Raw genomic sequence first — 25206 nt, forward strand, 5'->3', positions numbered from 1 at the left:
ACAGTCTATCACAAAATAATGCTGCAAATTCAATAGGAAAATCTAACAATAAAAGAAAATAAAATAACGTTAAAAGCCATTTTTACGCGTAGCTAAGAACTTTATAAAAAAATATATGCTTAACAAGATACAGAAGTCACTTGTAGGAATTGGCAATGAAAAGTGGATGCAAATTAGATGAATTTCTCTTCATCTATATTTCAGTTCTGAACAATTCTGTTTTTAAAATTTTACAGAAGTAAAACAATCAAAGTACCATAGATCCTTCAGGTCACTACAGTTAGGTTCCTAAAATGACTAATAACAGCAGCTACCAATTATTGAATGATTACATTCTATACCTAAACCTCATAATAACCCTTAACTTAAAAAATTAATATATACTTGTTAGAGATGATAAAGCTAGAGCCAGAGTGATGTCACTGACCTCAGTAATAATTACATGGCAAAACTAACTTTCACACCTGAGTCTTCCTGATTCCAAAGCCTCAGACCCCTTCCCTTGAGCCATGCTGCCTTCTAGCAAGATAAGCAGCCTTTGAAAAACTTAAGACTTTTGGAAATCAAGAACTACTGAAGGTATGTTTCAAGTAAACCTTGAAAAGCCCCATAAATAATTTTATGCTCACAAAAACAAGAAGACAGACCTACAAAAAGCCTATAATGGCATTTGAAATGTCTTCAACTACATAGTTAATTCCTGCTTACTATCCTGCCACTTAAGATTTCTGTTAATACATTTAAAAAATGTTCAAGGCTTTCTGATTTTATGCCTAGGTCATTGACCCCCTAGGTTCCCTCATGATCTCAAAGATCAAAAGTGATTTTACTTAACTTGTACCCTTCAGTGCAGCTGGGAAACTATCCTAACAGTCACACATTAGAAAAATTGAAATACTTCTGACAAAACAAATATTGCTCTAATTTTTGCCTAAAACTTAAAATACTTACAAAGCTATGACCACTATAATTTCATATCAAAGCACGTGCCATCAGCTCACATCTCAGATCCAACAGCCCAAACGATAAAGGTGTATATTCTGAAACCAGGATTTCCCTCACCATTTATTACTACCTAAACTTCATAGTAAAAATCCTTATTTCTACCCTACTATTTTCTTTTCCATTCTCTTCTATTCTCAATCGCTGGATTCTCCCCTCTCCATCTTCTTAAATTTATTCCCATCAAGAACAAATTCTCACAAATTTGTTTGGATTTGCAACTTGGATTATAAGTTCTCTGAATTGTTAAAAGTAGCAAAAGGGGAAAGATTCTATAACCTTTGACCATGGATTTCTAAGGACTTATGTTTTCAAAAATTCTGGGACACATGGGAGTACTCATTTATTAAAGTTTATCTTCAATATGTTCAGAGATGTCTGATTACCTTTTTCAGCTTTAAATGGATTGCTCTATCACTAAAGAGTCAAAATGGCAAATATTATGTTTCTAAAACATACAGGACTTCCCTGGTGGTGAAGTGGTTAAGAATCTGCCTGCCAATGCAGGGGGCATGGGTTCGAGCCCTGGCCCAGGAGGATCCCACATGCCACGGAGCAACTGGGCCCGTGTGCCACAACTGCTGAGCCTGAGGTCTGGCGCCCACAAGCCACAACTGCTGAGCCCACGTGCCACAACTGCTGAGGCCTGCACGCCTGGAGCCCATGCTTCGCAACGAGAGGCCACGACAATGAGAGGCCCTTGCACCGCAGCGAGGAGTGGCCCCCCGCTCACCGCCAACTGGAGAAAGCCTGCACACAGCAATGAAGACCCAACACAGCCATAAATAAATAAATATTTTTAAAAATAAATAAAATAAAAACATACAAATGAGAAATTAGCCTTAATAAATGTATATCACTAGAGGGAGTCTAGAAAATTGCAATTCCTTACATGTCCATAATAGTAACAGCCCCTTGCCCAAGCATTTTTACCACACAAATTGATTTACCTTAATCAGAAATTTTGTTAGAAATATTTTACAACAGACACATATGTACCAAAGTAACAAAAATCACTTAATATTTAACACAGGTGAATAATTAAACATCAATTCTGATGTCACATTATGGAAAACAATATTGAACCATATTATTATTAAAGTTTCTGATGTACCACTTTCTATTTCAATGAATAAAAAAATTTAGTAGAGCTTCACCATGAGGATCTACTGTAACTTGGATTTCTACATAGCACAGGTTTATCTGGGTTTACAAACTGTTCAAAAAGGCAGACAGCTAACGCAGTTATCAAGATTCTCTTCTCTATATTGGACTCAATCATAGAGTAAAAAGCTGAAAGAGAGAGCAACTAACCACAGTGGACAGCTACAGTTTCATTAATCTACAGTTTAATACAGGCAGTGAATATTCACAAGAACCTCGACCTGTCCTCCTAGCACAGATGAATATGAAAACATCTCTGAAATTTTAGTGGAATTAAATTAAAATGACATATTTTGAGGATTCTAATGTTCCAGAAAGGGTATGAGAGCTGCTTACATAGATACAATAGAAATCCTAAGAGTAACAAAATCAGAAACAAGGGAAAACAGATAAAAGGTTAGTTATTACTCTTTGGCCACAAATTTATCTCTGAGCTTATTTTTTACCAGCCAAAATAAAGGACAGTCTTCATAACAAAAGTCTTTAATGTGCATTAAGAGAAAAACAAAGCACTAGCTCTGAAGATTACTTTTCTTGGTAATAACAATTGCTAGTATTTATTGAACACCTACTATGGTGCTAGGAAAGCACTGTTCTAAGCACTTTATATAGATTTACTCCTCATAATAATCCTAAGAGGTAGCAACTATTATTATTCCCATTTTAAAGATGAAAGTAAAAAGAAAAAAGTTTCTCCTCTGAGTCCATCTTAAGTGATAGAGTACAGTAGTCTTTAAACTTTTTAAACCACAAAACAGTTATTTAGGAAACACATTTTGCACAGCAATCCAGTATATACATTATATAAAAAAAAACAAATGTTTCATAAAACAGTACTTACTTACATTTACTATAAAGGAAAAAGAACATTAATATCAAATATGATTTTATTAATATTTACAAATAACACAGGAAAAAAACAAAAATAAAACCAAGAAATATTTGGTGGCTGAGACCAGCAAATTTACTTCACACCCCACTAATGGATTAGGGGTTCTCAACTTTGCCTGCACATCAGAATCATCTAGAGAGCGTTTAAGACCCCCAATGCCCAGAGTGCACAGCAAATAGTTAAATCTGAGTCTCTCAGGCCTAAGCATCAATATTTTTTGTAGCTCGCCATGTAACTCCAATACAGAGCTAAAGTCGAGGACTACAACTAATGGCATGCCCAAAGAAGAGACTTATAAGAACTTAAAGTAGTTAATAAAAATTAATGTTTTTATTACTCAATAAATTTAAAGTCATATCTAAAAAGGTTTAACCATTATGGTAAAGATTTCATTACATACATATTTTCATATTGATCTTTTGAGTTCTGCGGACTGACAGTACTGCTTCTATACTTATATTCTATTTTTCAAGTGGAGACTTAATAAAAAAGAATTCTGTCTAGAAAAGTGATACACATCCCCCCCAAAAAATCACAGAATTAAAAAACTGTCTTCAGGACATGTAATTTCTTATCACACCATATTCAAAGAGACTGGTAAAGCCTATGATGGGAGCAGAGATCCAAGGGGAACTAACACTTTAGTGGGTGCCCTGCAATAGCGTTTCACAGGCTTAAAAATTATTTCATCCGTAAGTACACTGAAAGTAAGGTGTAAGTCCAATCAGTTTCATTTTCACAGATGTGGAAAGAGGCTCCTTTGTGAAGTACCACGCCAACATCAATATTCAGGCTTGGGTATGACCAACTCCAAACCCCCTCCTACCCACAGAATGTTTTCCATGCTAATTGTCTGGGTCCTGAATTTTTAAAATGTCACGTTACTTGTTAAGCTATATTAAAAACAAACAAAAAACCTTGAATACTTAAAGGTGAAATATGCTAAAATGTGACTCACTGGAGGACATAAATTGTGTTTATTAGGGCAGCCAAGTTTACTTACTTTTGTGCAGAGCTTGGAATAAAGCTTTACCAGCCATATTTATGCTTAGTTGCATTTTTTAAATGTATCACTGATAGGAAAAGATATGTTTCTACAGGTAATTTTTAAAAAAAGGCCTTCACATGTCCAATCACATAAAATCTTACAAGCTACACAATATAGCAACATGCATGCAGAGTGCTCAAATGCTATGAGGTACAGGTACGTTTTTTCAGTAAACGATTTCATCAAGACACAATAGTAAGCAGCAAGAACAAATGAGGGAGTCAACCTTAGATTTAATGTTCATTTAACATCCACTTTTAAGTTTTGTTTGTCTATTATAAAAAATGCGAGCAGGTTTAAATATTTTAGTGATTATACATTGTAAAGCAATTTTTACTATTCTTCAAGAGTCTGGGTTAGTTTAAAAGTATTCTGATATTGGAAAACAAGCTTAATAAAACAACCTAGAATTTGCAACTAATTATCTAAAAGGAGCATAGTTTAAGATTGTAAAATGAAAATAAAATACAGAAATAAATTGGACACTGGCGTAAGGTTATAGCAATCATCCATACTGCCTATTCCAATTTTCTGTGTTCATTTAAACTACTTCATTCTTCTCACTAATTCGCTTTACAAGAGTTACAAGTCTGTACAAAACAAACTTGCACCAATAAAATGTTATTGTTATATACTACAGTTAGCTTAAAGATTTAAAAACACTATAATATATAAATTAAGAGTAACAGAGTGAGAAAAGTCTGGGTCTCCAAATACAGTAATTTATGAAAAGGATCTCAACCATCATTTAATCGTTCTTTACAAAGAGGCTTAAGGAATGCTTTAAAAAAACTCCCCATTTCTCAGTTACATTAATTACAAGAGCTGGAATCTCATTTTTTATCTTATGCTATAAGAAAGTGTATGTAGCTTTCATCTATAGTTGTTTTTTCTTTTTAATTTTTAATTTTCAAAAGCACAAAATACACACTGAAAATACAGTGCCAAATTTCCTACTACCTATACTCCCTGAGACTAATCACAAAATCAGAATAGGGAGTTTTCTGAGTTACCAAACCATCTTTTGGGGCACAGGGGGGCGGGGGGGCGGGTAGCGAGGGGCAAGTTATATAGTCTAAGTACTGAAATGTATCACTTTCAGATTTAAAAACTAATATTTTCCTTATAAAATGGCCAATTTATTTCAAGAAATAAGCTGTTATATCAAAAGCATAACTATTTTAAGCTAAAAATTGTAAGTCAACTGGTTTATATAAAAGAAATTTCAGATGTTAAAGTAATAGCAGCATGGGACTTCCCTGGTGGCGTAGTGGTTAAGCATCTGCCTGCCAATGCAGGGGACACGGGTTCGAGCCCTGTTTCGGGAAGATCCCACATGCCGGGGAGCAACTAAGCCTGTGCACCACAACTACCGAGCCTGCATTCTAGAGCCCGCGAGCCACAACTACTGAAGCCAGCGCACCTAGAGCCCAAGCTTCGCAACAAGAGAAGCCACCGCAATGAGAAGCCCGCGCACTGCAACAAAGAGTAGCCCGTGCTCACCACAACTAGAGAAAGCCCACGTAGCAACGAAGACCCAGCGCAGCCAAAAATAAAATACAATAAATACATAAAAAACAAAACACACATTAATACAGCATCAAGCTGCCCAGGAAGAAAGCTTTAAATTCTTTACCAACAAAAACAAACAAAACACACTCCCATATACTATTACCTTATTTAAAACTTCAAACGATAAATTAAGAAGGTATCTTAGTCTGTATTTCTAGTCAAGCAAAGTATAACTGCTTAGATTATATAGTCAAGCAAAGTATAACTGCTTATTGTTGGCAATACATTTTCATACCCTAACACACTTGCTTCTCATTACATCACTTAGGATAGAAATTATTATTCCCATTTTCACAGGCTCAGTTTACAATATCCATCCAAGGTTTGTATGCTTTGTAAATTTAAGATTTAGAACACAAACCAAAATTCTATGGAGGGTGGATTATGAATAAAAAGCATAGCAACAATAAGGGAGATAGTACTTCCTAGACCCACTTAATAGAATGGCAGGTTTATGCACTGTAGTTGGAAAATAAAGATTGGAAAGACTCAATGGCGTCCAATTTTATAGGTCCTAAAGACCGGCTCAGAGAGCTAACTTTTATTCCAGATACTGAAAAGCACCCAGGGGTTTTTGAATAGGGTATGATATGAGAAAGGAAAATTAAACCTGCAGCAAAGGGAAGGAAAACATTTATTGAGCACCCATTAGCATGGTTCCAGGCAATTTATGTTATAAAAAGCTAGAGAGACAAGGGGCGAGACATGAGGTGATAAGGGCTGATTCATAAGGTAAGTGTAAAAACCCTCAATTCTATACTGAAACAGTGTAATTCAGGGGGGAAAATGGTACAGCCTAGTCAAAATTTATTATCTTTCAAATGAGATAAAACAACACTGATGACCTAAACATCAGGAGTATCCAATGTTTAAAAATAGCCTTACCTTAGATCAGGTGATTCGGCCCTCCCATATTGATCCTGCCACTTCCCAACGCTTGAATTGGCTTTTTTGGAGGCAGTACTTGTCTGAGACTGAGAAGAGGTGCTGTTTCTGGTGAGATAAATTTTCTATGTTTTTTCTTACATACTGTTGTCTCTGACCCCCCTTGTTCTGTTTCTTTTTTCCTTGACATGCTTTTTCTAAAGTCCTTTAGCATGTTCTGATAGTATCATTCTCTTCAAGTTATATGAAATACTTGTTGTGGAACTAAGACTGCTAGTGGTATTCAAATATAGATGTCTTTGTTATCAACATTTTATTAATTCTAGAATATTTTTAGAAATACTTCTCAACATAGACAGTATGATGTCAAAATGCAGAAATGAGAAAAGAACCAAAGGCTTACTTCAGGTTATATATATTATCCAGAAATAAATTTCAGTGCTTTTACAAATTAATAACATTAATTTCTGCAGTTTCATAAAACCTTATTTGAAATGTTGGTATTTCTTTCCCTAATTCTTCAATAATAGAAATAAATATTGTTAGTGTAACCAGTTAACAGCAACATTCTGTGTTTCATAAAAGCCTATATTAAATATATATTTCATTAAAATTCAATTTCAGAATAATTAAAGTCTTTCAAAGTAAAATTCTAAAAAAAGTTGATTTTATCCCTGGTGTTCACCTATATACACTCTTGCCAATCCTTTTAAGGAGTAATAAGACACTCTTTCAAAGTAACAGGAAAAACATGTTTATGTAGCTGCTTATTTATGTAAAAAAAAAAACAACACAGGAAGAACAAGCCAGTAACTAGATGAAATGAAATTGTTTATTGACAGGAGTGAAAAAAATTGCAAAAAGAATGACTAATCTGAGTATACTTTTGCATAGTCTTGCCTTTGGAACTATGTTAAATGTTCTAGATATGTAGAAAGTAAGTCAATAAGCATGGAGGAAAAGAAATGCTAATACTGAAAAGAAACAGAAACAATGGATCAAATTATCTTTTAAGTGACTAATACATATAACCACTCTGAAGGAAATTTTTGAACACAATATTTTGACTATTATACCCTCAATCTAAGAAAAAGAAAAATTGAAAGAAATCTTGAACTCTATTTAATAGGTTTGTTTTTTGTAATGGTAGGTGCACAGTTCTAATCTATTTTGTGTGTATTTCAGTATTAAGCAAATGAGTGTATATATTGAACTTGCTGGAACTAGGTTCTCACTGTGGGAAAAAGGAAGATGCAATACAAAATAGGGAAAGAGGAGTAGAACCTGTGGTGTCAAGCTAGAAGTAGAAGAAACATGACTATATGATTAAAATTTTATAAAAATAACATATATATGGCAATTTCACATTAAAATTGCTTGCTTTTTCCTAGCTGAGTGCTGAAAAGACCTAGAAATAGTGACACCCCAACAGCAATGAGCATAACTACTGCCAAGACCGTGGTTTCTAATTACCATTTCCCACTAAAAAGCATCAGGATTCCTTCAAGAAATGGCTGCCTTCTAGGGAAGGGGCAGGGAAAGTACAACATAAGACTGAAACATCAGAAAATAAAGAAATCCTCAAAAAAAGATGATGGGGACATGTCAAAAGGTCAGAGGAGCCAGTCTGAAGAGGCTCCCATGGACCAAATCTGGAACAATTTGAGCATCAATATGAATTACAGTACATATATATGTGTGTATACATATACGTGTATGTGTGTGTATGTGTATATATATAGTTTATATACCCCATTTATAAGCCACACACACTCTCTCACACATAAAATAAAAATTAATGAGTCTAACAATAAATAAGTAGGTGAGGGAGGTGGAAAAGCTCATTTTTAAAGTAGAATGCCAACTAATAAATGTAACAGGAATAACAGAGTTAGACAATGACTATTTTCAGTCATTACAGTAATAATTGACTAAATCAAAAACGGACATTAAAATTCATGGAAAGTTCAAAGACAAACGGAATATTTATGCAGTCTCCTCAGAGGTTACTTATTTATACAGTAACTTTGCAGAAACGCAAAGGACACCACCACGACTAAGTAATTAAAGTTATCACCACTAAAAACGGGACAAACTGACATCATGTACCTACAAGCTGATTCACTGAGAACACCACATTACTTATGTAGTATTCCTGCCCCCAAAGCAAAGCCTGAATCTAATAACGTGGGAACATCAAGCAAACCCAGACTGAAGGATGATTTACAAAATAACCAGACTGTACTCTTCAAGTCAATGTCAACAAATACAAAGAATGTTCAAGAAGCTGTCCCAGATCAAAAAAGAATAAAGAGATAAAGGAGTTATTTGTAATGAATAATCCTGGACTAAATCCTAAATCAAGGAGGAAAGAAAAGAACTGCCATGAAAGATATTATTGAAATAATCAGCAAAATTTATGGCTTGTATATATTAAAGTACTGATTCATTATGAGATGTTCTGACATTGATTAACTGTTTCCTATAATTACGGAACACAATGTCTTTGTTCTTAGGAAATATATGCTTAAGTATTCAGGGGTAAAAGGGCACAATGTCTACAATCAGCATTCAAATGGTTCAGGAAAAAAATATTTTTGAGAAATTATAAAGCAAATATGGCAAAATGTTAATAACTGGTGAATCTGAGTGAACAGTGTATAGACTTTAATACTTTTCTTGCAACTCTTTCTAAGTTTGAATTTTTTTCAAAATAAAACATTAAAAAATGAAAACAATAAATGAAGGGGGCACAAGAGGGGCTTCTGGTAGTAATGGTAATATTCTGCTTATTGATCTATATGAAAACTTTTAAAGATTAAAAAAACATTCTGATATATCAAATATTAACAATTTGCTGGGCGGTACAGAAAGTTAGAAATCCAACATTCCTACTGATAAAGTACAAAGAAGCATTAAAAATTTTTTTTCTTTGCAAACATACCAGTAGCCATTTATATGTTAATATGGCAATCTAAGATTTTAAACAACACGAATACGGTGATTAGGTCAGTAGTACACTTCATTACTGCTAAATATTTGCTGTAGTCTCTATTATGACTTACATGACATTACTGTCTTCTCCCTAAAGTCAATAAAATTTTACTTTTAAAAACACCTAATTTCCATAAATACAAAGACTAAAATGGAAATACTTTATAAATATAAAGAATAAAACACAGATATTTATTTAGGGAAATACTTCACAGTGGCTGAGAAGTATCCTTTTGATCAAGCGAAGATGAGTCCAGAAAACAAACTTTCCTAATGAGCAATGAGTACTGTTCTCTGCATCCCAAAGTGACAGTATTAACATGCTGCGTCTGTTTCTACAAACTGTGGTGGTAATTATCCATTCTTTTCAGCATAAGTGATGAATCTGCTAATTTCTGTCATTTTTTTTTTTTTACTTCCTTCTTACTGTGCCTTATCCACCGGTGTCCTCCCATCACTCCTTATCCATCTCTCCTTCATCTCTCCTTAGATCCATGATCCATCATTATAATCACTCTCTCAAGTACACTCTCACCTTCCTTGCCCCTCTCTCCGTTGGGCATATTTGCCTGGTATAACTTCAACCCCTGCTAAATCCAACTCTAGCTACTCTTCATGAACACATGAATACCTGACAAGGGAAAGACAAACACACCCAAACAAGCTGACTTGTTTCATTTTCAACCTCTGGCCACTAACCTCAAGAAAAGTTGGAAATGTACAGTCTCTCCCCGTGTCATAAATTTTTCACTCTGCTCATTCCCATCAGCATATAAAAATGCTGTGATTTCTCCCACCTGGAAAAGAAAAGCCATCTCTTCACCCCACACTTCCCTCCAGGTAACTGCCTAGCAATCCTGCTCCTTTCCCCCAGGTTTATCCACACACTTCTAAATAACTATTTCAGACCTTCTCCTCTCAAACATTCAACACCCTCTTCCACTATTCTCACTTTCACCAGATAAGTCTGCATTCTATGCTGCTGGGAAAAACTGAAGCAATCAGAAAGAGAACTTTCAGTTGTTTCCATCACCATTAACCACCCACCTACCTTCACCTGCCCTTCCTCCTATTACAATGAGTGAATTGCCCATGCTTCTTTCTAAGGCTAAATCCTCCTCTTGCATATTGCATCCCACCCCCTCTGACCTTCTTAAGGACACTGCTCTAACAACTGTCCCTTCTCAATTCTTGCATCATCAATTTTCCCCTCTAGTAACTCATTCTCATAAATATAAAAACATGCTGTAATTTCTTTCATTTTGGCAAAAAACCCTCCTCCTGACCCCACATTTCCCTCCAGGTACTGTGCCATTTCTCTGCCCCCTCAAAAGAGAGAAAAGAAAAAAAAAAGAAAAAAACTCAAAAAATTGTTCATTCTAATTCCTTTCCTCCTATTCTCTCTTGAATCCATTCCACAAAGTCTTTTTTTAAATCTTCACCTTATACCACTGAAAACGTCCTGGTCAGAATCACCACAACCTTTGCATTTAAAATCCAAGTCATTCCCAGTCCTCTTCTTCTTGGCCAATCAATATTATTTGATAGTTAAAACACTCTTCCTATTTTGAAACACACCCTTTTCAAGATATACACTGGGTTTTCCTATTTCATTAGTCATTTTTCTCTACTTGTCTCCTCTTACTGTTCCATCCTTATTTTTCTGACCTGCATGGAAGTGCCTCAAGGCTCTGTCTTCTTACTACTTCTCTAGTAATACTTACCTCATTTACAATCTAATTCAATTTCACAGATTCATTTAAGTACTATTTAAACACTGATCACTCCCAGATTTGTACCTCCAGTCCATACCTTTCCCCTTACTCCAGATCTATTTATCCACTTCCCATGCAAATATTCCACTTGTATAACTAGTAGGCATCTCAATTTTATCAGGTTCGAAACTGAACTTTTGGTCTCCTCCCTCCAAAAATCATTCCTCCTATAGTCTTTTCTGCCTCAGATATAAAAGATCTTTTGTGTCTTTTGAAATGTGTCCAGTATCTGACTGCGTCTCACCATCTGCACCACTACCACCGTGGTCTAAGTTACCATTATTTCTTGTCTAGATAACTGTTATAGCCTCCTAACTGGCCTCCCCATTACTGCCCTTAATTCCTCTGTAGTCTGAGCTTAATAAAGCAGTTAAATTGAGACTTTAAAAACCTAAATCAGATTATTTCATTCCTCTGCTCAAAATCTGATGGTGACTCCCCATATATTCACTTACAGGGAAAGCCAAAACACTTATATAATGGCACAATGTCCTACATAATCTGGCCCAAATTTTTAAAAAAGAGGGGAGGGGGTGGAAGTGGGCAAAACACAGAAAAACTGCTATTGATTTTTAAAAGTTCAATTAGTTTAATTATGATAATAACAAACATCCATAGAATATTTATTATGTATGTACCACTGTGCTAAACACCTTACATAAATTAATCCATTTAATATACATAACTATCCAGTGAGGGTATTATGTAGTATTATTACTGTATTTTATAGATTAAGAAATGAAAGAACAAGAAGATTGGGCGATGTGCCCAATACACACCAGCTAGTAATACACAGCTAGTGTAATTCACAGCTAGTAAGTAACAGAGCTAGAATTTGAGCCAGAAGTCTGGCTCTAGAGTCCAAGCTCTTAATATCATTCTAGAATGTAGAACACCATAAACTCAATGAATGAAGGTTGGCCTCTTTTAAAATATGAAAAAAAAAAAGAGAATACTACAAATTAAAAGAATCAATATTCCTCAGCTATCATAACTTCTTAGACAAACACTTTTATGAGATTGCATTTGGTTTAAAAAACCTTATTTGGAAAAGTCCATGACTAGCAATTGTTTTTCTGTTTTTTGTTTTAGTCATTTTTCCCCTTATGTTTTTTTTTTAAACATCTTTATTGGAGTATAATTGCTTTACAATGCTGTATTATAGTTTCTGCTGTATAACAAAGTGAATCAGCTATATGTATACATATATCCCCATATCCCCTCCCTCTTACGTCTCCCTTCCACCGTCCCTATCCCATCCCTCTATGTGGTCACAAAGCACCAAGCTGATCTCCCTGTGCTATGCAGCTGCTTTCCACTCGCTACCTATTTTACATTTGGTAGTGTATACATGCATGACTAGAAATTGTTAAGAAGAGACAGTCAAAATCTGAGATGGCTTTACGATATTGAATTTTGGCTGAAAGTTTCAAAAATCTTTATTTTAGGGCTAAATTACAAGTTTTCTTTCTGCATTCATATAGTATGAAATATCAGAATGACAAAATCAGGAAACTACATAAATTAAATTTAAGTAAGTAACACAAAAGGTAAATGATCTGGCTGAGAACTCGTAATAGTTGAGTTACTGACTTGTTTCAGGCTCAGAGAAATAACTGGTTTAAGTCATCTTTAACCCAAGATTAAACTGCTGACATAAAACTTCCCTAGTCTTGGCTTATCCTTTACCATTTTCCTGGTAATGGGCTAATCACTTGTTATGTTTAAGTTAAAAGGACATTTGCCAACATCTTTGCCTCTTACAGTTGGTACCCTGTAGAACTCAAAGTTAGGTATTATCACAACAAACCAAAGAAAGAAAAGAAAATGGTTTTAATTTGAAAAATTTCTCAGGCTGAAATTTCTACAACCTCTTTTACTAAAATCAGTGAAACATCTTTAGGCCAGTATATCCAGATTTAGGAAGTTCAATAATTCTTTAGGTAAGAATAATAAGCACAGAAAACAGTGCAACCTTTGCTGTCACCACCTGTCCTGAATGTGAGACTGTTGTTTCTTTATATATACATATAACTATATTCCACTGTTCATTTCTTGCTTACCTAGATTTTTTTTAGATGAAATAGCACCCAGAAGAGTTTTTCACAAAGAATTCATTTTGTACTAAAACCAAGTAGAATGTTCCAGTTTTGTGGTATATCATTCAGAGTTTTTATACTTCATATAGCACTAAAGGTGAAGATACCGATGCCTTCAATAAACTGAATCATCAATATCTCACTAACCTGCTTGGTGGGAGTCCAGTCTTGAACAAAGAAGGAGGAGAAGTAAACTCAGCTTTTGTAGATGGAAGCGCTGTTTCCTTCTCTGAATTTCCAGTTCTTCCCTGCTGTACCTTAAAAAAAAGGGTTATTAGCTTGTTTAATTCAATGGAACACTCAAACCTAATACAGTAAAGATGTTAAAATAAATTCATAACATTTCATTTGAAATTAAATATGAAGAGTGCTTCGTTGCCCAGTATATAATAAAATTAAACTTATTTTAGAACAGCATTAGGTGAAAGGCACCAAAGATGGATTATGGGACCAAAATGTTCCCAACTAGTAAAAAGTTCAAATTAATGTCACTTAAAAGTCCAATAAACTATAACTCTTAAGGACTTTCATAAATTCCCTCAGATCATTATAAATAAGTCCAAGATACTCAGTTAAGACTCCATGTTTCAGAGTTCAAGAAAGGCCTTGAAGAATTCAGTATACCCAGAAGCCTGACGTCAGTCATCTGTCTCCTTAATCCCTCTTCTCACTCTTTACGTTCACTTTCAAACCAGTTATCTACTTACTTCATAATTTCTCCCATATTTGCCCATCCTTTGTGCTCCTGTCAGATCCTCTGAAGTACGGTCCAGTCATATTCCTTTAGACTGGTGAAAATCTTCTTTATGCTCTTTTGCTTTTATACTCACCTTCCTATCTTAAAAATCGTCATTAATTTATTAAATTTAAATAAAGTTCAAGTTGCCCTATACTTATATAACATCACTATATCTTAGGCCCTATTTAAATTCTACTGTCCCTGTTCAGTCTAAATTCAGCATCACTCTCCTTCCCTATGAGGCAAAGGCCAAGAGAATTCAGACACCTTGACTCTGATACATTCAAACCACTGATTCAATTCCAGAAACCATCTACCTCTCAGATAAACATTATGTGGAACTCATTTTCAAATAAGGTATTAATGTTTATACTAATTATATGAGGGATGATAAGGATCAGCACTAAGACACTGAGGAGAGAAAGAAAGAAACAGATTTGTTAGACATCTGACAGGTAAAACTGACCCAATGTGGTGACAGGGGAAATAAACATGATTTATTCATCAAACATTTATTGACTACCTATTATGTACTGGAAACTGAGACCACAGAGAAATACAACAAAATTCCAGACTGTGGGAAAAGACAGGCACAAACCACCAAAGCAATACAACAACTGTTATGAAAAAAATATCCCTGGGATAAAAGATACTATGAGAACACAGAAGAAGAAATGCACTATTCTTCCTGGGAATGTCAGGAATACTCAGAGTTGACACTACGGTCTCAACTGTTCCCCTGAGCTCTAATAATTTACACCCAGCTTCTCACATGTCTTCTAAGAATCTCAAACTTACATGGCCAAAATAAAGCTACTGATTTCCCGCTATCCCCCAATCTGATCCTCCCCAAGTCTTCTTCCTATGAGTAAATGGCACCAAGTTGCTCAAGAAAATAAAAACAGAAACAAAACTAGCAATGATCCAATACATATGAACAATCAATGTCAACTTTACCTTGACAATATATACCAAATTCAACCACTTACCATTCTGTCCACTCCTAAAACTCAGGTCAAACCCACCATCACATCTCATTTGTTCTATTACACTGTGTCTCTGCTTTGACCTTACCTCTCTAAAATCCGTCCTCTGTACACAGCCAAAGCAATCTTATTAAAAATATAAATCAGCTCATGTCTCTCCCCTGCTCAAAATTCTCCAATAGGGGCTTCCCTGATGGCGCAGTGGTTGAGAGTCCGCCTGCCAATGCAGGGCACATGGGTTCGTGCCCTGGTCCGGGAAGATCCCACATGCCGCGGAGCGGCTGGGCCCATGAGCCATGGCCGCTGAGCCTGCGCGTCCGGAGCCTGTGCTCCGCAACGGGAGAGGCCACAACAGTGAGAGGCCCGTGTACAGCAAAAAAAAAAAAAAAAAAAAATTCTCCAATAACTTTCCGATGCAAACAAAATAAAACCTAAACTTATCATGGCCTACAAGGATTTATGGTATGGGCCCTGCCTACCTCTCCAACTTTGTTTTCCTCTATTCCTCCCCAACTTATCTTAACTACGCCCAGTCACAATGGCCTTTCTTCTTGTTCTTTTTAACAGATAAGTTCCTCCTTTATGAGGGCTTTTGCACTAGATGTTCATTCTGCTTTAAAAGATCATCATGGCTCAAGTATTGTTCAAATGTCTCCTTGAAGTGGCCAATCCCAATCTCTATCATATTATCTCTATCATAACATTTTGCATTTTATTCATAAAATTTCTCACATTATCTTAAGTCCTCTTATTTTATGTTTATTGTCTGCCTGCTGCCACTATAACATAGGATCTCTGAAGACATGGAAGGATACAAATCTGTATCCTAAGTGCCTAAATACACTGCCTGGCATGTAATGAGTGCTCAAATATATTTGCTATTTGATTGGCTTTGGGATTCAGCTTTAAATGTCACTTCTTTAAAGTCTTTCATAGAACATGGAGTTTATATAATTTTTGGCATGATAATCTAATTACTACCTATCTTTCCCATTAAGTCAGATAAACTCTTAAGACCACAAAGTCTATGTCTATAATGCTTACCTCCCCTCTCCACCCAAGCCTAAGACACTTCCTGGCATAGACAATGCTCAATTAAAAGTTGGGATCTGGAGAGCAACTGGAACCCTAGTACTGGAGCAGAGCAGCAAATCTGGTCTCACAGAAAGGGAGCTCTACTGGGCACCAGAAGGCCTGGATTCTAGTCTCTGCTCTTGAGGCTTTGAGAAAGTCTTTAATCTTTCTATCCCTATTATCAAATACCAGTAACAACTACTCAGTCTATCTCATCAAGCTCTTGTGATGACCAGGTGAGATAATGGGAAACCACTTTATAAACGTGGGGTATTAATGTTATTCTGTCAAAAACTACATAAAGATGAATATCTCTGGAAAGGCAATTCAAAGAAAGTAATAAAGATAATGTTAAATCTTAAAAATAAACAAACACGTAAGTAAACAAATAAATAATAAAAATTGGGAAGGAGGAAGGGAGAAGGGTTGGAAAGAGGTAGAAAGAGGGGCAAGAGATTATAAATTAAAGAGTATTTACAATAGGGGAAAAAGTGAGAAAAGGTATCAGGAAGACAAGATACATTTTCAAACATGTAAAACTTGCTTGTGTTTCCTAACTTAGTTTTCCTTTCTTGTTAATTTCTTCATAATATACTTATTATAGTAAACAATTCTGAAAATCTTCACCATTTTAGCAACCCTCCTAATCAACCTGCATTATCATTATCACTTTGTCTTCAGATGTTGCACTCAGCATTACAGACTCAAAACTTGTTTAATCACAACATAATGAGATTATTTTTTCCACATGATCTAATATTTTAAGAAATGACTGTAAGACATTATGACTTATTTTATAAAAACAAATTATCATATTTTTACTCAAATTTGCTGAAACTTAATTATTTTGTAAAACTTCCTTCAACTGCCCTTCACAGCATTATTTATAAAAGTTTAATACTACAAAATAATATCTAAAAAGAAATTACTGTGAAACACCCAAATAATGGATTATGCAACTATTTATAAAGTGTTATTTATCAAAAAACTTTAATAACCTAGGAAAACATTTACATGTTAAGATGAAAAAAGAAAAAATAGAAAATCACATAAATTATTTATTACAATTTTGTTTCAACCCACAAGAACAAAAAGACTGGGAAGGCAACAGAAGTTAGGACTTTGAAGGCAGACAAAAAAATAGTAACTGAGCAGACCAAAGAATCTGAATCCTAAGTCAGCAATGAGAAAGCAAAGACATACTGATTTTCACAGCAAGACCCACAAAGATTCAGGAATTGACAACTCTAGCTCCCAGAACATTTCAAGCAGCCAAATATAAATATAAACGCTCTAGGCAGGATACTAGAATGCCTTCTCTGAAAACTCAGATTATCACAAAAAGAAAAAACAAAAAGTAAAACAAAGATAAAGATACTGACATCGGAGACTGTGAGAAAAACTTAGCCCTACAGTAAAGCCTACAGTCAACAAGTTCTACCCACATGCACAGAGCTTCCAATCACCTTTTCAGCGGCCCAGTTAATAATGGGCAAGGATCAACAAATACTTGAGAAAAGTCAAAGTCAGAAGCCCAAAACAACAAACTTAAAGATGAACTTGTAGAAAACAGACCATGCACAAAAAGAAAACCTAACAGAAACAATCTAACATTAAGATCTTCTGAAAGATAGAGGGAGGAAAAAATACTGCATTACTGCATGCATGAATACGAATAGGTTAAAGTTAAATACTGAAGGAAAATCTTCTTGGATATTCAAAAATACAATAGCAGAAATGAAAAAGTGAACAGAAGCATTCTGAGGCTGAAGAAATCTCCCAGATAATGGAAAACAAAGAGAAAGGAGAAGAGAAAAACTAAGAAAATTAAAGGAACCAGCATAAGGAGGTCTAATTTTTGAATAAGAGGTCCAAAAGGCAGATGAAAGCAGAGAAAAAGTAAAAATAATAATAATAATAATAACAAAGTAAGAAAAGATCCCAGAAATGAAGGATATGTACTTCCAGATTAAAAAGGTACAAATGAAAGCTTGGTACAATGACTGATAACAGACCAAGACACATGCTTATGAAATTCACAACACTAGTGACAAAACTCATACATGCTTCCACAGAGGAAAAAAAACATCTATGCAGGTGTGCACCCATTCTCACTAGTCACTCCTCTCTTGCCCTAACCCCAAATTATGTAGTTATACAACTGCTTTTGTACCCAATTGAGTGATTTTATTTTTATACTTATTAAATTTCATCTTTCATTTTGCTAAAAAATATATTAAAAATCTTTTATATTAAAGTATATCAAAAGACTTTAAGAATGTTAAAATGTTGATAAGTCACTTGAGACACTTCCATAATAAACACATGGCAGTTCACTTGTACTATTCTACCTGTTAGAATGTTTGAAAATTTACTTAATAAAAAGTAAAAAAAAAAATTACTTTAAAGATGCTGATGAGTTGCCTCTCACTTGACTAAGGATGAAAAAATATCTTTGTAGTAGATATGAAAATAACTTAAAATTTTGATTCTTAAATTTGTTCCTTTGTCCATCCACCAGTATCAGTCTGGGTCTTTCTTCATTTCATACCTATAGTACTCCAACAGCTCCCATTCTAGTCTCTGTCTCCCTTTTTCCCTCTTACATTCTATAGCTTACCCTGGTACCAGTTCTTTTTCTAAAAACCAGATTTGCTCATACTATTCTCCTACCCAAAAACTTTCAAATGGCTTCCTACTGCCCATACATATGTCTGCAAGCTAGTTTTAGATTAAGATCTTTCTCATCATTTCTACCATTTCCAGGCTTCTCTCCTCTATGTCTCATCTACCCCAACTCTCCTTTAATGCTATCTGGTTTTGTTCACATTGCTCTCTCTGCCTACAATGTTCTATACTCCTCTGTCTCCTACTAATGAAAACTCACTCATTTTTCACTTATCACATCCCATTTGAATCCTTCTAGACTCTGCAATGCAGGATAACCCAATCTTTCCTCTGAACTCCCTACTGCATTTTATCAATACAACATTAACACTTGTCACAATACATCATGGTTATTAGTTCACATGTACACATCATTCAGATCATGAGCTCCTTGAATACAAAGACCCTCTTTTACTGTAGCATCTAGCACAGTGCTGGGCACACTGAAGGTACTCAGATACATCAAGAAAGCTGGGCAAGCTTTTTTCCTTCTATCTCTTTCTCACCAATCCTAATAATTATAGTTCAAATGGTAGATAAGTGGACAAGAGCTTGGACTTCATCCAACCACACCATACACTGCTGCCAGAATACTGTTACTATAAGTCACTCTCCTGATCACTAACAGGGAGTAATTCCTCCAATTCATCTTTCTGGTTTCTAGGCTTTCTAAAATTAAACCACACTCTACAAAGCCAAGTCTTCTGTTCTTCTCCAGAAATAACTCTCTGATCCAATAAAGCTGATTTCTTAACTAATTTGACTATACCTGTTAAATTCAAGTCCTTATTCATTCAGAATTAAATAAATCAGAATTGAACAATGACATCCTCTCACATGATCAAAAGAAACTTCAAAATAATTTTTCAGTAGACTATGTATGTAACTTATTCACAATGGCTACCTTCAATAAGAGACCAGACCCTAACAGTTTCTTTTTATCCTTTAGTTTTAGAAGTTTACTGCAAAAAGACAAAGCATAGAGAAGCTGGCAGTTTAAAAAGGCAGTTCTCATTTCTGTTAGAAGAAAATTATAAGCACCATTGCAAACAAACTATTTCCTCATCAAGATAACTTTTCTAACTATTCATTGCAATCATGAAAAACAATATATTCAATGTCTCAATAAGTAGATATCACCAAAAAGAACTTGATGACCATTTAAAATAAGATAGACATCATCACACACTTTCAAAATATTTACAGCAGAACAAGAACCAAATACTTACCCAAAGTAGGATGTAAATTAAAATTAAATTCTCTATACAGAACTGTGTCCAGCAGAGCGGCTACATCTGCGGATATAGCACATGCATTGCATAAGGCAGTATTTTGGTGGACTGGGCTGTAGCCCCAAACGGGACACAGAGAAGTTCCTGCCCACAAAAGTTCCCTGGGTATGTAACCCAATCTAAAAGTCACTCCCAGTCTTCATCCCAGTGTCACTCAATACAAGAATCAAGAATTAAGAATTAAGGTAAAGGAAGAAGAGTTTACAATCAGATTTTGAAAAAAGTTTGTAGGCTGCTGTGTATCACACAAGTATGAAAATATATTATTATTCTTGGGACTGATCCTATGGAATGGAGAAGCCAGAAGTCAGACTTGATACCCAAGTCGTATCAACCTGCAAGTCCCTCATTAAACCTGCTCCTTTTAATATTAATTTAAAAAATCAATGACTTTACCCTAATTTTGTTGAGTCTTTCTTGGCGACTGGCAAAGAACACCTAAGATTCCTGAGCCATCTTAAACTGCAGAAGACATTACACCAATGATTTCAGTCTCATACAGATAATAAGCAGTATGTCATCTACCTTACCATTTTTTAACAGAAAATTAGGACAAATAAGTCTCCAATTCTGATAAGCGGGATCTACAATGAGTGCTTAGCCTGTTGGCATGAACTTTTATATCCTACAAGCAAACACACACTTGACTCAAAATAAAATCACAACATATAGCAAGAATAGTTTTACTTTGCATTTGTTAGTATAATAGGCTATAATTCACATGCTTGCAAAAGTGGAGATAAAACAACAATCAGCAAATTTGTAAGTCACCAGGAAGCTGAAGGTTTGGAAAAAAGGTAGCTATTTCCACTTTAATCTTGTCCCTCGAGTAGTGGTATGGGAGCAGACTCAAGAACAAAAAATGAGAGCAACCAAGGATAATTTACTAAAATTCACCTTAAAAAGATTGAATCTGCCATCTTGGATCTCTGCACCTGGTGTAACTTCCATAGTACAGTCTTCGGCCTAAGTTAAATAACATATTCCCCATTAAGATACCACATAATTTTTAATTGATAGGCCACATAAAGACAAACCAGCTGTGGCTAGTCTGTGAATTGAAACTAAAAACATCAGATAATCATTAATATGAAACTGTGAAAGGGAAGGAAGGGAAAAAAAACAAACAAGGTAAAATGGAATTTTTAAACTATCATATAGCATTTAACCACCTTTATAGGGAAAAACTGATGTATTTAGGGAGTAAAACTGGGATGGTAGAAAAGGCTGGGGTATTTTGGAATATTTACTAATTACCGTAATTTTATTTGTAGTAGAGGTAACTGGTATAACTTCCAGTCCCATTCGTATCCTCTTTTGTTTTTCACAGTAAGCTTTCCAGGTATCTTCATTAAACCCATAATTAAAATAATCAGAAAGATCAGCACCTAAAGATAAAACACACTTTTAGTATACGAATATTTCAATTCTATTTTTATGCAGCACATAAAATATAATAAACTGTAAAAATAAATTTAGAGTTCTATTAGTCTCATCTAATTTTACCAATTCTCCCAATTACTACCATAAAGCAACAGGACTATACAAATTTTTGATCAAAATTACTCCCTTTAGAAATGGCATTATAGGGTAAGCTGGGACAAAGTGAGAGAGAGGCATGGACATATATACACTACCAAACGTAACATAGCTAGCTAGTGCGAAGCAGCCGCATAGCACAGGGAGATCAGCTCGTGCTTTGTGACCACCTGGAGGGTTGGGATAGGGAGGGTGAGAGGGAGGGAGATGCAAGAGGGAAGAGATATGGGGACATATGTATATGTATAACTGATTCACTTTGTTATAAAGGAGAAACACACCATCGCAAAGCAATTATACTCCAATAAAGATGTTAAAAAAAAAGAATTGGCATTATAATAAAACAATATGCAAGTCTACTTTTATACAATGCTAGGCCACCTGTAAGATTTAATAATACAGGTTATTACTCATGTGCTTAAGATAATGAAAATTACATTTAAAAAATAATATTCTAAACTGATGCTAAAAAAAACCTTTTCTAATAATAGTTTAGACTAAAAATCTTTTGAAACTGATATAATCCACATAATCTTACCAGGTTTACGCCATGGTTTATCTTCAAAAGAATCCAAATCTACCTCCAAAAGGGGCACCCCATTAATGCTTCCAGGTGCATCAAGATCTACTCCTTTGACTTTCGTTCCTACTTTAGAAAATTACAAAATGGTGAAGGAACTATATTAATAAGAAGCTGAGAGATACCAGAGACAAACAGAAAACAATGACACCTTTTTACTACTATTAGCACTAAATACGGCCAAGATTCCAAACAGAGTAGTAATGGTTACCACAAATAAAAAGTGAGGTCAAAGTTTATGGTGTAGCTATAAGATAAAATAGAGAGATTAGAGACTTTTTTATAATAAGGGATTCCTGTACCAAGAAGTTAATTTCCATGTTTTAAATCATTGTCTTTGTACAGTCTGTGAACTGTAAGAAAGGGTTGTAGAACCAAAAAACAACGGCAACAACAAAAAACCGCCCCCCCCACACGACAGGAACCCTATGTGACCCACACAGCCTAAACTATTCATTATCTAGCCATTTATAGAAAAGTGCCCATTCTATGATATATGGTCAAAAACTGCTCTTTTTAATTGAGCTGTAATAGCTATTAAAATCTATTCATGACCTATTCAGATATATGCCCTATTTTCTATTGATGCAACTGCAAATACAAATTTTACCTGTAGTTCCATAAACTCTTCCTCCTGTCTTGATGTTAAGATTTACAGGTGCTGTACCGTAACTCCTAAAAGCAAAATCAAAAAAATTATCCTGAGATGCTTAAAGTAAACAAAAGCAGAATATATTCAATATGTACACATAAATTATATACACATATTAACTAGATAGACTGACACTAACTCAAACATTTTAGAAAATGTTTTAAACTAATTTAAAAAGCCTGTCACTTGCTTAATAGAAGATAAAAAAATATTTTTTAAAAGTCTCACTAATTTTCCATCTCAAAAACCTACCCGCGATTAACTCAATACCCCACTCTAACAAACTTTCGAGAAATTTGGCTGGAAAGGGAAGAATAGTTCACATGCCTTGTTTTCACTTCCTTGCCTCCCAGTCATTCAACTGGACTTGTGAAAACTCACTGCTTCTGGTCTAACAATTTCCATCTTTTGCCTCCAATGTATTAAATTTATGAGACCTAGGTTATTCTGCTTAAAAAAATAAGGATATTCAATAAAATATTCAAATAATTGTATAAAGATCCACTACTATAAATGCAAGATGAAGGAGCCTAAAATAAACCGTCACTGTCAAGTTGTACTATCATTACCAACTTGAAAGGTTTAATCATCTCATTGACTAATTCTCTAATAAGTGCTTAAGCACCAGTAACACATCACATATAGTTCTAAGCCAAGGAGAGAGGATGAGGAGCTGGACAAATATGCTTCCTGCCGCATGATGCTTACATTTCAACAAGCTAAATTCAGCACAGCCAAAGCACTTTGAGGTATCTATATATGATGTACAAAAGTCCTAGCTGTTCGAAAGTCAATATACAAAAACCAAGGACTGTCTCCAAATGGTCCTCCTACAGAACTGCTAAAGGATAAACCAAAACAGTATTTATAAAAGGCTTACCATAGTTCATTAAATGAACTTCTTTGCTTCCCACCCAGCTACTTTCCTTCCTTCCCCATTCTGACCTTTAAAACATTACTTTTCTTTTTTAATGCCTCCAAGCCTTCACATTCATTGTGTGTAAAGAACCTCAGCTGTCTGGAAAGCTGCGCTTAAGTAAATCTGATACCACCGTTCAATAGCACCCACCATGAGGTCTCAGGCTTCTCTAGGGGCTAGATCCTATATACTTGGATGTCTACAAAAACTTAAAAATAAATGTATCAAAAAATTTTATCTTAACCTGCTCCTCCCACCTCACCCATATATGGTAATACACTGTTATATACAGACACTGAACTACTCTAGAAAGCTCCAAGTCACTGAATCCTTTGTCTCCCTTTCCATCTACAACCAACCCATTACCCATGTTATTTCCATTTATTATTCACTCAAATATATTGAATTCTTCCATCTATCCCTATATTACTGCTGCTGGTTTAGTTTCGACTATCATCCCATCTGGATGGTTACTTCAAATCTATTAACTAAGTTCTATCTAGTCCATCTCAACTACTACTGCTAGAGTTATATTTTCAAACAATGTGACCTGCCTAAAAACCTTTAAGGGTTCCATGATAGCACGGCAAAAACATCCTAACTCCCCTCTTCTGTGGTTTCAAGCATCCTCTCTCATCTACCTTATCCTCCAGTCTTGTGGTTCGTCTAAGTCATGCTTCCACTACATCTAAGTAGTTTCCTCTGCCAAAATCATCAGTCCTCTTCCTTCTGTCTCGACAATTATTCAAAAAAATTCATATATTACCTCCTCTAGGATCTTCTCTTCAACACATGCACTTTTAGCAACTGTCCTCTCAAAGCTTTCCAATCACCCTGTACGTTTCTATTCAAGCACTTACACTGCAAGGAAAGTATCTGCTCACACGTCTATCTCCCTCACTACTTTTGATAAATAAGGACAATTGATATTCCCATCATCAATTATTAGAGTGCCAAACAAACTGCCTTTGAAAAGTGTTAATGAATGAGCGGCTGAATTTCAAAGATACAGCTAAGAAACCACTCCTCTATACAAGGTAAGTTATTCCTACCCTAAGATTTGATTTTCCTCATACCTTACTTACAGATACAATAAACTCTGTAACAAAAGTATGTCACTTAAAAGAAATTCTAGTCTTTACCTTCTAACAGCTTATAATAAACCAATTTAGTATTGTTCCTTGAAAACAATTTGCTCTTTAAATTTGCCTCTGAAATGCTGTGCACAAAGTAAATATTCATCAAATTTTATTTTCTCCCTGGCTTTCTTTCACTTATCAATGGATATATCTTGAGATATTAAGGTTAAACAAGCTTTATACGCTTC

The 25206-nt window shown here is 35.0% G+C and overlaps 1 protein-coding gene across 48 annotated transcripts in view; it reads right to left on the reverse strand.

Moving 5' to 3' along the window:
* Positions 1 to 25206, reverse strand: part of FIP1L1 (factor interacting with PAPOLA and CPSF1) — a 65154-nt gene that overhangs the window by 30832 nt on the left and 9116 nt on the right. For 11 of the 48 annotated variants that reach the window (XM_065877489.1, XM_065877473.1, XM_065877496.1 and 8 more), the window contains 5 exons: positions 22919 to 22983; positions 22267 to 22374; positions 21447 to 21577; positions 13579 to 13688; positions 6564 to 6671 (listed from right to left, as the gene is read on the reverse strand). In XM_065877489.1, the coding sequence (XP_065733561.1) occupies positions 6564 to 6671; positions 13579 to 13688; positions 21447 to 21577; positions 22267 to 22374; positions 22919 to 22983 (522 nt within the window). Of the gene's footprint in view, positions 1 to 6563; positions 6672 to 13578; positions 13689 to 21086; positions 21156 to 21446; positions 21578 to 22266; positions 22378 to 22918; positions 22984 to 25206 lie in introns of all 48 variants that reach the window. The other 37 variants (XM_065877507.1, XM_065877504.1, XM_065877495.1 and 34 more) reach the window with 11 other exon arrangements.

Source organism: Phocoena phocoena, chromosome 5 (genome assembly GCF_963924675.1).
Source record: "Phocoena phocoena chromosome 5, mPhoPho1.1, whole genome shotgun sequence".
NCBI classification, from domain to species: Eukaryota; Metazoa; Chordata; class Mammalia; order Artiodactyla; family Phocoenidae; genus Phocoena; species Phocoena phocoena.